This window comes from Pipra filicauda, unplaced genomic scaffold (assembly GCF_003945595.2).
Source record: "Pipra filicauda isolate LSUMZ 115617 unplaced genomic scaffold, ASM394559v2 scaffold424_size589613_pilon, whole genome shotgun sequence".
In the NCBI taxonomy this organism is placed as follows: domain Eukaryota; kingdom Metazoa; phylum Chordata; class Aves; order Passeriformes; family Pipridae; genus Pipra; species Pipra filicauda.
This window is the reverse complement of record NW_024104559.1, coordinates 287,543-299,727: the sequence shown is the minus strand read 5'-3', so window position 1 is coordinate 299,727 and position 12,185 is coordinate 287,543. Positions and strand designations below refer to the sequence as shown.

At 55.2% G+C, this 12,185-nt stretch overlaps 2 protein-coding genes across 3 annotated transcripts in view; one reads left to right on the top strand and one right to left on the bottom strand.

Annotated features, from left to right (window-relative positions):
• LOC113988191 (transient receptor potential cation channel subfamily C member 4 associated protein) overlaps nucleotides 1-5,524 on the top strand; it is a 34,834-nt gene extending 29,310 nt beyond the window's left edge. The window contains exons 15-19 of the mRNA XM_027721540.2: nucleotides 131-271; nucleotides 1,473-1,581; nucleotides 1,788-1,900; nucleotides 2,119-2,325; nucleotides 3,587-5,524. Coding sequence (XP_027577341.1) covers nucleotides 131-271; nucleotides 1,473-1,581; nucleotides 1,788-1,900; nucleotides 2,119-2,325; nucleotides 3,587-3,724 — 708 coding nt within the window. The 3' untranslated portion in view covers nucleotides 3,725-5,524. The remainder of the gene's footprint in view (nucleotides 1-130; nucleotides 272-1,472; nucleotides 1,582-1,787; nucleotides 1,901-2,118; nucleotides 2,326-3,586) is intronic.
• A 1,039-nt stretch (nucleotides 5,525-6,563) lies between these two features.
• The window catches only part of MYH7B (myosin heavy chain 7B), a 28,171-nt gene continuing 22,549 nt past the window's right edge, over nucleotides 6,564-12,185 (bottom strand). For both annotated transcript variants that reach the window (XM_039385631.1, XM_027721535.2), the window contains 14 exons: nucleotides 11,592-11,718; nucleotides 11,188-11,306; nucleotides 10,739-10,935; nucleotides 10,231-10,580; nucleotides 9,608-9,732; nucleotides 9,217-9,332; nucleotides 8,896-9,088; nucleotides 8,609-8,812; nucleotides 8,374-8,499; nucleotides 8,077-8,247; nucleotides 7,690-7,794; nucleotides 7,168-7,263; nucleotides 6,890-7,027; nucleotides 6,564-6,682 (listed from right to left, as the gene is read on the bottom strand). In XM_039385631.1, the coding sequence (XP_039241565.1) occupies nucleotides 6,677-6,682; nucleotides 6,890-7,027; nucleotides 7,168-7,263; nucleotides 7,690-7,794; nucleotides 8,077-8,247; nucleotides 8,374-8,499; nucleotides 8,609-8,812; nucleotides 8,896-9,088; nucleotides 9,217-9,332; nucleotides 9,608-9,732; nucleotides 10,231-10,580; nucleotides 10,739-10,935; nucleotides 11,188-11,306; nucleotides 11,592-11,718 (2,073 nt within the window). In that variant the 3' untranslated portion in view covers nucleotides 6,564-6,676. The remainder of the gene's footprint in view (nucleotides 6,683-6,889; nucleotides 7,028-7,167; nucleotides 7,264-7,689; nucleotides 7,795-8,076; nucleotides 8,248-8,373; nucleotides 8,500-8,608; nucleotides 8,813-8,895; nucleotides 9,089-9,216; nucleotides 9,333-9,607; nucleotides 9,733-10,230; nucleotides 10,581-10,738; nucleotides 10,936-11,187; nucleotides 11,307-11,591; nucleotides 11,719-12,185) is intronic.

The window sequence follows — 12,185 nt, the reverse complement described above, 5'->3', positions numbered from 1 at the left end:
TTTTCTTTAGTTCAGTCATCCAAGAACTGAACCTGCAGACGAATGCTCTAAATAGTGGTTAAACCAGATCTGTGTTGTGCTGCTGGCTTGGCCTGAGCTGTGGCAATAACATGTTTTCCTCCCCTGCCAGCATATTCTGTACTGCATCGTTGACAGCGAGTGCAAATCACGGGATGTGCTCCAGAGTTACTTTGACCTTCTGGGAGAACTGATGAAATTCAATATTGATGCGTTCAAGAGGTTCAACAAGTACATCAACACAGATGAGAAGGTAAATATTTGTAAAAACTGTCCCCTGAGGGTCAAATTACAAACTTTTATAGCCAGAGGTAGCACTAAAACTCAGATTCATTTGGTTTTGGTGTGATTGGTGAGCTTGGGGCACAATAAACATTAAAGGGGTGAGCTGCCAAAGTCTCTGCACAGGCAGGTGAGTTGCTGCAGACACTCAGTTCTCAGCAGTGCTCCTGCTGTCCTGAGTCAGCAAGTGCTGAGCTGTTCAGAAAACACTGCCCCGTTACATGATCAGGCAGGTCTAAGGTCAGGGCTCAAGGATGGCAGAGCATTTCCTGGGAAGCCTCTGAGTTTTGAGTTAAGCTGATAGTTCTGGACATTGGGACAGCTCCAAAAAGTCTTTTACTGGAGCTTGCAGTTCTTATGGATGTGGATTCAAATATTAATATTTGATGCTGCAAAAAGATGTCATATCTTTGATGTTATTTGAACTCACAGCCATTTTAAGAAGTCGTGGCTGATGTAATTACCTATAAAACTGAGTTGCACATGTAAATCAAGGATGGCAGCTCTGTGCAAAGTGGTTTCATGCTCTTGTGCACTTTGTACATATAACATCAGTTGTTGGGTAGGTTCTGAATGGCCTCATACTCTTGCTTCTGTTACTGTAATTTTTCCCTCATTGCTCTTAGGTCTGGCAGACCTTGGAGAATGGGAAGTATAAATATATTTTAAAAGAAAGTTTTACTTAATTTTGTTTTTTTCTCTAGTAAATGAACTCCTACATTCTAGAGAACGTCTTTAGACTTCATATGTGCTTCCTATTTATTGATCTATAACTGAGTTTAGTTCTCATTCTGTGTGACTCCCTCATTGTATTTATTCCTCCCTAGGACTGCCTGTATAAAGTAAGTGTAGGAAAACATGGAGCTGGAGGAATTAGAGGCCAGCAGCCAATGCTGTCCAGTCTCCCTCTTTCAAAACAAAGAGTGTATGAAATCTTGCTCTCATTGGACTGGGACTTCACAAAATATTTTAGGAATGCCAGGACTCTGGCATTTTTCTGTTCCACAGTGATTTTAAGGCACTTGCTGCAGGGATCCTTTGGTCAGCCCTCGGTGCCAGTGTTGGGCTGGATGAGGCAGATGTATTTTGTTAGAGATGACAAAAAGGTCATGGCCCTGAGTATTTATATATTTAATTATTTTAATTTGACACTAAAAAGGGTTTCTCTTCAGTTCCAGATATTTTTAAACCAGATCAACAGTTCCTTGGTTGACTCAAACATGCTGGTTCGCTGCATCACACTGTCCCTGGACCGGTTTGAGAACCAGTCTGATGCTAAAGGTGAACAGTGGGGTGGGCTCTGTTTGGTGGTGATAACATTGGGAATACCTTAAATCTCGGCTTTTGAAAATTTGGGGTGCAGACAGAGGGAAATGCCACCCTGAAAGTTTGTTACTGCAGTCTGAGCACCAGTTCTTGCTGCCCTGGTGCTTGGACCAGCGTGTCTGACCCTGCAGCACCTGCTGACTGTGTCTCTCTCACTGCAGTGGCAGAGGTCCTGTCCGAGTGCCGCCTCCTGTCCTACATGTCCCAGATGTCCATGAGAATGTCCTTCCTTTTCCGTCTCATCAATATTATCCATGTACAGACACTCACACAGGTAAAGAGCTGACAGTAACTTTAGTTACCTTGCTGGTACTGGAGTGATGAGCAGAGCTGGGAGCAGGGAGGAGCCTCTTGTGGAAATCCATGGCCCTTCCTCCTTGCTGTGTGCAGGAGCACCTCCTGTGCCTGCTTTCCACAAGCATATTTTGTAAGGATGTGTCTACAACCAGCATCTTGATATTTTTTTGTTTGCTGTGTCATTTTTACTCTCAGGAAAACGTCAGTTGTTTGAACACAAGTTTAGTTATCCTAATGCTGGCCCGAAGGAAAGAAAAGCTCCCCTTTTACCTGCGCACCTTGCAACAGATGGAATACACGGAAAAGTACCCTGGATTCATCCTGAACAACTTCCACAGCCTCCTGCGATTCTGGCAGCAGCATTACCTCAACAAGGATAAAGACAGCACCTGCTTAGAAAATGTATGTGACCCTCTGACCACGGCAGGGATCGACCGCAGCAATACCTGCCTGCCAGTCACCACAGGAATGGGAAGTGGGAGGTTGTGAAGGGAAAGAAGGGGGGAAGTTCTGCCCCCAGTGTAACTCCTGCAGTGTTTTTAACACCATCTCACACAGTCAGGCTGCCACAAGGCAGCTGCTGGGTTTCCCTGCAAACAAAACCTGAGGTCTTGGCTCTGGCACACAGACTTGCCAGTGCTGAGTGGGGTGAGAGGCAGGGCTGGCAGGACGGGCAGGGATGTGGAGGCAGGACAAAATACAGCTCCCAGACTAGTTAGCACCTTAACCAGGCTGTTCCCTCTTCCTGGAGTGGCAAACAGTGCAGGAAATTATCTGGTGCAGCTGCTGGAAGACAAGGAGCTGCCCTGTGGAGAACAGCCTGCAGGCTTCTGCCCCAGAGCTGGTCTGTGTTGGGCACTGGGGTAGAAATGACCTGTGATGAGAAGGCAGCTCCCTTGTATAGGGAAGGTGAAGTGAGGTTGTACAGGTTTCTTCATTGACTTTTCAGTGATTGGGTGGCAGCTTTAACAGATTTTTAATGAGTTCAAGGAAAAACCCCTTCAGTTCAGAAAGCTCCTATGGATGAGGTACCTGAGGTGGAGCAGCATTAGGGCTTTGGAAGTAGAGAAAATAAGGAGTTCCCAGACAGGAGGAGTGTGATGGAGGAGGATGATGGGTGGGAATAACTAGTCCAGTGTGTGAAGGCTGTGGATAACACATCATATGTGTTGGGCTGCCAGAGTGGCCTTTTGGCTTTCAGGGAATGATGCAGGAGGGATGTGAGCAGGGAGGGGATGTTGCCTTGGTGTCTTCCCAGGGGTGGGAGGTACTGCCAGTACCTGCAGCACTGCATGGACACAGAGTGTGCTCAGACTGGACAGCAGAGGGACAGTTTGGGGTGGTGTGGGTGGCCCAGGGAGAGGTGCTGGCAGTCCCTGTATGGAGGCATACATGTCTGTATCTTGTACCTCTGTATATACTGGGTAGTGGGAGGCTGGTTGTGGAGGGTGTGGTTGGTTCACCCAGCCCTTCTGCTGCAGGCCCCAGGGAGGGAGGGCTGGGTGGTGAATCCAAAGCGTTGGTTACAGGGTCGGGCTGGGGAGAGCTCGGGATGAGCAGGAAGCAGATTCCAGTTCTCTTTGCTGAGTGCCTTTGGGGTGAGTCTCATGCTGCATATTGGTGCTGTGGGCCACCCCAACCACCCTCTCCTCTCTCCCCACAGAGCTCCTGTATTAGTTTTACCTACTGGAAAGAGACTGTATCTATACTGCTCAGTCCGGACCGGACGTCCCCCTGTGCCATAGTGAGCTACATCGACGAGGCGTACATGGACATTGACAGAGACTTTGTGGAGGAGTAACCCCGGGCTCCAGCTCCCGATGGACAGCGCTTGGAGGGTCCCTTGCAGCCCGTGGATTTTCAGGGATACGCTGTGTAGTGTGTGTGTGTGTGTGTGTGTGAGTGTGAGGAGCACTGTCAAACCCCGGCCCCTCCCGGTCCCCAGCTCTGATCTCTGACCGATGAGACTTTGGGCAGCTCTCTGGGCAACACATTCAGGGATGTATCTTCCAGTTGTTCTGGGATAAAAATAACCACCTGCAAATACCAGCCTCTGTTATTTTTTTTTCTCTCTCTCTCCCCCGGTCCAGCGGGGTTGGTCAGAGATGGTTTTGCTGACAGTGAGGATACTCTGTATGTGCCAGTTGAGTTGTGGCTCTCTCATGGCAAGTCAAAAGCACAGCAATTGCCCTCCAAATGTGAGGTCCAAGGAGCCAGTCTGACCAGGACCCCAACACCAGCCACGTGCAGAGCCCCCACGGGGACCCCCTTCAGGTGTAACCCTTCTGCTGGGGTTTGGAATCAGGGGTTTAGGGTTGGGTAGAGCATGAGTGTATGTGTGTGTGTGTGTGCTTTTAATTCCTGAGAGCTCCAGTCACCTCTTCACCATCTCCTTTTGGATCATTTGGTACTAAATCTGTGCATTAGGAGAGAACCTCTGCTCCTGCTGTCTTTCCTGCAGATCCTTTCCACCTGGAGGTGTTTTACAAAGCTGCAGAGAACAGAGACATTTGAGCAGTGGTGGAATTGCAACAGGGGTTGGCTTTTTCACGGAGCACTAGCATTAAAATGTACTAATTTTTTAAACTTGCGGCTTGTCCCTTCTCTTGGGTAACTAATCTGGTTTTAAAATCCTTTTCAGGACCATTGCTCTTGATGTTAACCTGCTATGCCTGGAAGTCTTATGTCAGTCTCTTGCTTTCAGTCCTTAATATCAACACACACATTAATCTTGAAGTGCAATATTTACTGGAGATGTCCGTATTTCCTGCATCTGTTTTAATCAGAATGTGTTAAATGCTGGGAATAAACACTCCTGTTCCTGAAAGTAACTTTGTAGGATATGTTGGGAAAGGGGGAATTGGGTTTTGGCAGTCCTCATTGCCAAACCTGCACGTGCCCTGCCTGCTCACCAACACTGTGTTATCCAAGACAGTCAGATTCCCAGGAATGAGATACAGCCACTACATTTAAGTCAAAAAAGTGTCTTGCAGTTCCAGCTAAAAGAAACCAGTTTTGAAACATGCATCTGAATTTTTTTTTTTTTTACATTTTTTAATTTATTTTATGAGATGACTTGACTTCAGCTCTGTCCAGGCTCCAGAGGGGTGAGGATGTCCCAGAGCCAGCAGCATTTTGTGTCTTGTCGTTTCCAGCAGAATGAGTCCCACTCTGAGGCTCCCAGTGCTGGGGGTGGAGGAGTGAACAAGGCTCCAGTCCCGAGGGCAGGACCTGTCTCTGAACATCTCCCTCCTCCTCTTGCTTCTCTCACCCCTCAGTGTCCTGCTATGGACGTGCAGGGTGGTCAGAGCTGCTGAGCTTGTGCATAAACCTGGAGCCTTGCAGGAGCTCCTGGGGATCCTGGTGGCCCTCCCTTGGGGCTGCTCCAGTGGGATCACCCTGGGGAGCTCCTCCCTACAGCAGCTGCAACTCTGTTCTTCACCAGGTCACCCCCGCCCTGCCCCTCCCTCCCCTCAGCTAATTTCTTTCTCATCTGTACTTTTTTGTTCTTGGGTATTTGTGTTTTTGGTGTATCTTTGCTTCTTCTTAACTGTAATAGATGTACACTTCAAATAAATGCTTCAAATTAAAAGGCTTTTAAGTTAAGGGATGCCTTTTCCATAGTGTAGTTGATTGGTGCATCCACTGGCTGCTGCTCTGACCCTGCCCAGTCTCACCCCCCTCTCTGTGTTTTAAGGTCCGTTTGGGGCTGAGCAGCCCCTGGGAGGCTGAGCTGAGCCCACACCACCCCATCTGCTCCCAGGCCTGGGAGCACAGGCATGTTTGGGTCCTCACCTGTTTGAGGTGTCTTGGCTTTGCTTTGGGGCTGAGGCAGGAGGGGCAGAGAAAGGCAGAGGGGAGAAACCCATGGCAGCTCCTCCAAGGATGGAGCTGGGCTCCAGGGAGAGGCTCTGCCCCAGTGCAGAGGGTCACAGATACATCCTAACTGGGGCTACATTCCTGGGGGCTCGTCTGTCTGTGCCAGATGCTTCAAGAATCTCATTTTGAGAGGGACCAGACCCCCTCTGTCCTTCATCCTTGTGTGTTATTTATGGAGAGCAGGGGCAGGTGGTGCTGGGAGAGCCCACTGGCCCCACAGAGGTGGCAGCAGGGAGGAAGTAGGACCCCTGTCATTTAACAAATACCTCGGGAAGTCTGCACTGTCCCCATGGTTTGCTGAGGTTCGTGCTGCCCTGATTATTGCCAATTTACTAACTGCAAATAAACATATTAAATGGAAACTATTAAAGAAATCTATTTTAAAGAAATGAGCGGAGGTGTCTTTCTTTGCGGTGACTTTGCCAAAGCTGTAACAACCCTCCCTGTGCCCTGCAGGGCTGTAGTTGGGGGTTTTATGTTCTCAGGAGTAGTGGGTGAGGTCTGTTCTGCCCCCCTGTCCTGCCTCACCCCTCAGCTGTGGCCCCCTGCAGCTGAGAGACGTGTTTTGGTGGGGAGGGATGAGGAAAGGGCTCTTTTCCCAAAACCCATCCCAAGCTAGGGCTGTAGAGCTGGAAGGACAAGGCCTGGACCTCTCCTCTGCCCCTACCTGGCTGTGAAATGATGTTCCCAAAGATCCCAGCTGGCCCCACATCCCATCAGCAGAGGCCAAGGTTACCCTGGGACAGACACAACAGAGCAAGTCCTGGCAGAGCTACATTTATTCACACGGTGCAAAGCTGGCAGTGGCTGTTGCAGCCACTTGCCTCCAACCTACAGCAGCAGCTGGGACAGGGCAGGGCGGGCACCCAGGCTCCTAATGCTGGAAAAAAATCCAAAAGGGCTTTGGTGAGAGCTGTGACCTGGAGGACGGAGCGCTGTGCCACCCTTCAGGTCCCGGCAGCAGTGAGAGGTGAGGGCAGCAGTGCCAGGGCAGGATGTGGCCGTGGGCTGTGTGGTCACTGCCCTGGCTCCAGGGCCGGCAGGAGCCCTGCCCTCCTCCCCACTCCCCCAGTCCAGGTGTGCTCACCTTGGAGAGGACGACGTCCCTGGTGCGGGCGCGCAGCTTGTTCACCTGCGTCTCGGCGATGTCGGCGCGTTCCTCGGCGTCGTCCAGCTCGTGCTGCACCTTGCGGTACTTCACCAGGTTGGAGTTGGCCTGCTGCTCCTGGATGGGGTGAGGGGACGGGTGGGTGTGTGGGGCACAGCTCCCCACATCGCCCTCAAGGCCCCTTGCAGCCATGCCAGGCGGTCCCAGGGAGGGACAGCCCCGTCCCCCATCCCAGGAGAGCAGTGCTGGGCACTTACGGCCTCCTCGAACTGGCGCTTGTAGCTCTTGACCTTGCTCTGCAGCTTGTCAATCAGGTCCTGCATCCGAGCCAGGTTCTTCCGATCTTCCTCAGCCTGCAATGCCCCAGCTCTGTTAGCAGGACCCCAGCAGCGCCCCCACTGGGGATCCACCTGCCCCCCACCTTTCTCGGAGAGTCCCAGTGGTGCCAGGGCCCTACACACACACACACACACACACACACACACACACACACACACACACACACACACAAAGGCCAACCCAGCCCCCTGTCACAGCATCTGCCCCCTGGTCCCATCACCCAGCTCAGGAGCTGCTGGGAAATGGGCAGAAGGGCACAGAGCAGGATGTGCATGTTGTGGCAGAGACAAACCTGTCCCACCCGTGTCAGTCCCTGCACAGAGCCCAGAACGAGCCCAGGCTAGGCTGGGCTCAGTGGGTGGGTTATTGTTAAACACAAGAGGCTGGCAGAGGGAGTTGTCTGCCCTGCTGTGCCGGGGCTGTGCCTGGTGCTCCTGTACCTGGTAGCTCATCTCCTTGATCCTCCTCTCGTACTTGCGGATGCCCTTCTGGGCTTCAGCCATCTTCTTCTGCTCCGTGTCCAGCTCTCCCTCCAGCTCCCGCACCTGCAGGTGGGCACAGCCCGGCTCAGCACCCTGCTCATGGGCACCAGCGCCAGCCCAGCTGAGGCCAAGTCACCTTCCCAGCTCAGAGAAGCCACAGCAGAGGCTAAACCACCCTGAGCACAGGCTGGGAGCGGGCCCAGGCTCGCAGGTCCTTGGGGACTGTCCCCTGGTCCCCCCAAAGCACCACCTGGCCCCCCAGGGCTGGGGTGGGACAGGGGCCAGGGCAGCACCAGGAACTGGCTTCTGGGGGACAAAACCAGGGATCTGCCCCTGCCTTCTCACCCTGGCCTCCAGCTTCTGGATCTGCTTCTTGCCCCCCTTGAGAGCAATCTGCTCTGCCTCATCCAGGCGCATCTGCAGGTCCTTGATGGTCTGCTCCATGTTCTTCTTCATCCGCTCCAGGTGCGCGCTCGTGTCCTGCTCCTTCTTCAGCTCCTCTGCCATCATGGCAGCCTGCCAGGCCAAAAGCAAGGGGGCATCACCACAAGGCCAGGCAGCCCTGCCAGACACAGGGGGAAGTTCTGAGACCCTCCCTTCTCCTCCCAGAACCACCCAGCACAGTGCCCACCATGCTCTTACATCTGTGATGGCCTTCTTGGCCTTCTCCTCGGCGTTGCGACACTCCTGCACCGCGTCCTCCACCTCACCACTCAGCTGGGAGACGTCTGCCTCCAGCTTCTTCTTCTGGTTGATCAGGCCTGTGTTCTGCACACAGAGCAGGTTCAGTGTGACCAGGGCTGGCCCTTCACCATGGCCAGTGGAGAGGCTCCTGGCTCTCCTGCCAGCAGAGATGTGGGACGTGGCAGTGCCTCACCTGGGAGTGGAGCAGGGTGACCCTCTCGCTGGCCTCCAGCAGCTCCTGCTCCGCCAGCTTCCTGCTCCTCTCTGCCTGCTCCAGCACGGCGCGCAGCTCCTCCACCTCTGCCAGCAGCAGGTTGTTGCGGCGCTCCAGGGCCCCCACCTGCTCCTTCAGGTCGTCGTTCTGGCGCTGGGTGTCATCCAGCTCGATCTGCAGGTCCTGTGGGGCAGTGCGGGGTCGGTGGGGTCAGGAGGGGGCCGGGCAGGGACAGCACCCAACCTGTCCCACCGCAACCGCCCGACCTTGATCTGGGCCTGGAGCTGGCGGCCCAGCTTCTGGAACTCGGCAGCCTGGCGGTTGGCGTGGTTCAGCTGGATCTCCATCTCGTTCAGGTCTCCCTCCATCTTCTTCCTCAGCCGGACGGCCTCGTTCTTGGCCCGGGCCTCTGCGTCCAGCGAGGCCTGCATGGACTCCATGGCCCGCTGGTGGTTGCGCCTGCGGGGGAGATGGGGAATCAGCCACGGCCCCCTGGGGACACCCAACCTGGGGCAGCCCTGCCAGGGCCACGGTGTCAGCTCTGCCCCCATAGCCACTGCCCAGCCTTGTCCCCTCACCCCACACACCTCAGGTTCTCAAACTCCTCGTCCTTCTCTGCCAGCTTCCTGTCCATGTCAGCCTTGATCTGGTTCAGCTCCAGCTGGATGCGCAGAGTCTTGCTCTCCTCATGCTCCAGGGCTCCCTAGAAACACCTCAGCCATGGGAAAGTGGTTCCTGAAGGGGGGGTCACCCACTCCAGCCTGGTAGCCTGGCCTTGCCTCCTAGCCCAGCATTATGGGGAACAAGGCAGGTGGAACCACCCCAGCGCCTGCAGTGGTTGCAGGACTCCCATAAATAACCTCCCAGGGGTTAGAGCCTGGCTCAGGACTGTCACCCTCCAGCAGCACCTGACCAGAGCTGCAGGGTGGGCCAGTGGCTCCTGGGGGCAGCAGGAACATGTGGAAAACAAGGACCCACCTCAGCCTCTTCCAGAGCTGCCTGGATATCGCTCTTCTCACTCTCCAGGGCTTTCTTCACCTTCTCCAGCTCATGGATGGTTTTTCCACCCAGACTGATCTGGTCAGTCAGATCAGCGATTTCCTCTGGCAGGGACAGAAGGCATTTGGTCAGGAAGGAGTTTATGGGACCAGTCCTGCGAAGGTGACATCCCCATCCCACTGCCCAAGGCTCAGCTGATGTCCCCCCAGCCCCTTGGAGGGCAGCTGAGGTTGTGCTTGGGGACATTTCTGAAGTCTGGGTGAAGGAGAGGGAATGGGAGAGGCATTAAGTACCTGGGGAGACTTGTTTGTCCAAGAGCAACACCCCCAGGGCAGTGTCATGCCACAGCCATGGCACTTGGCAGCAAATCATGCACCATGTGGGAAGAGGAGCCAAGTGGCTCTGCCTGACCTCCCCGAGGGCCCCAGCAAGGGGGCAGGACATGTTTTGGCATCCTGGCAGGGCTGCTGTATCCCTCCAAGGGATGGGCTGAGCAGCAAGGTCTCCTCTCTGCCAAGAAGGGACCCAATATCCCCCTGGCCTTAGGACAGGGAGCAGGAGCCTGGGCAGAGCCCGAGGGGAGAGCCTGAGCCCAGTCCTACCCTGCAGGTTCTTGTTCTCCCTCTTGAGGGTCTCCAGGTGGTCCAGGGACTCCTCGTAGGCGTTCTTGAGCTTGAAGAGCTCCGTGCTCAGGCTGCGCGACTCCTTCTGCGACGCCTCCAGCTCCACCTGGGTCTCCTCGTACTTCTGCTTCCACTCGGCCAGGATCCTGTCGAAGTTGCGCTGCTTCTTGTCCAGGGCGGCGCAGGCGGAGTTGGCGCGTTCCAGGTCCACCGAGAGGTCCTCAATCTCCGTCTGCAGCCGGTGCTTGGTCTTCTCCAGCGAGGAGCACTTGGCGTGGGCGGCCTCCACGGCCTCCTCCGCCTCCTGCAGCCGGGTGGCCAGCTTCTTCCTGCCCACGGCAGCCAGGGTGAGCGCTCCCTGCCCGAGTGCCACCCCACCCCACTGCTCTGAGCAGCCTCAAATCCCTGTGGAAGGGTCACCCTGGGGTTTAGGACAGCCCCGCTGGTGAATGGAAACTTGCCACCCGACTTGTGCCATGGGACTTACTTGGCTTCCTCCAGCTCCTCAGTCCTCTGGATGGCATCAGTCTCGTACTTGGTTCTCCACTGGGCCACCTCGGCGTTGGCCTTGGACAGGTTCCTCTGGAGCTCGCTCTTGGCCTCCACCTCCTCCTCGTACTGCTCCCGCAGCAGGTCACAGTCGTGCCGGGAGGCTTGCAGGGCATGGGCCAGGGCATTCTTGCTCTGAGGGAGGGAGAGCAGCCCTTGTCAGAGCAGCAGCTGGCCCCAAGCTCCAGGACATTGGCCGTGGCACTGGGAGCAGCAGGAGGGAACTTCTGTTCTTCCCAGATTCTTCCCAGGTTCAGAGCTGCCCTGTGTGCAGGGTGTGTCCCACCTCCCCAGTCCAAGAGCCTGAGCCACTGCCACAGTGTGACACACGCCCCATTCCCTGTGATCCTTGTCACTCCCAGATCAGCCATGCCCTAGAAGCTTCACCTTGGTCTCTTCCTCCAGCTGCCTCTTGAGCTCCTCGATGCTCTGTGTGAATGAGATCTTGCCACGGCTCAGCTGGTTGATGAAGGACTCCTTCTCCTCCAGCAGCCGACTAAGCTCCCCTGGGTTCAAACAGAGCAAAACCAGCTACTTTGGGGCTGAAGGGCTGCAATCTGCACTCCCCTGCACTCCCCAGGGTCTCTGCCTTCAGCAGGCCCAGCGGTATCCAACATGGGCAAGCTGGGCCACGGGCAGAGGTGCAAGCAGCTAAAGGCAAAGGAACCCCTCCGTCTGATGCCCAGCTAGGGTTTTTAGGGGAAGGAGGACAGCCTGCCTGGCTGTGCCCTGGCACTCCCACCCAGAGCAGCCCCGAGGCAGCCGCGTGCCCCCCGCTCTGCCCCACACACCGTTCTCAGTCTGCAGCCTGCCCCGCTGCGCGCTCACGTCCGTCAGCTGCCGCTGCAGCTCGTCCACCTTGGACTTGGCCTCGTTCAGCTGGTCCTCGTAGGTGCGGCACAGCTTCTCAGTGTTGGCCTGCGGGCACCAAGCACAGCCCGTGTGAGCCCAGCTCAGGCCTGGTAGCACCGCTCTCCCAGCCTGGGACTCACTGCCCTGCTCAGCAGATCCCACGGGCACACGAGGCAGGGAGCAGGAGCCTGCCAGGGATCTCGTGTCTCTGCTAAGCTGACAGTGGCTCCCTGAACTCTGTCTCCCAGGAAATGCCTTCCCAGAGCCTCCGGACTTGGCTAGGACAAGCAAAACACTGCCATAGTGACAAGGGGGGAAAAACAGGGACTCAGCCATGGCAAATTGTGTCCAGTTCTGGGCCCCTCAGTTCAGGAAGGATATTGAGGGGCTGGAGTGTGTCCAAAGAAGGGCAACGAGGCTGGGGAAAGGACTGGAGCACAGTTCTTATGAGGAGAGGCTGAGGGAGCTGGGGTTGTTCAGCCTGTAGAAGAGGAGGCTCAGGGGAGACCTCCTCACTCTCTGCAACTCCCTGA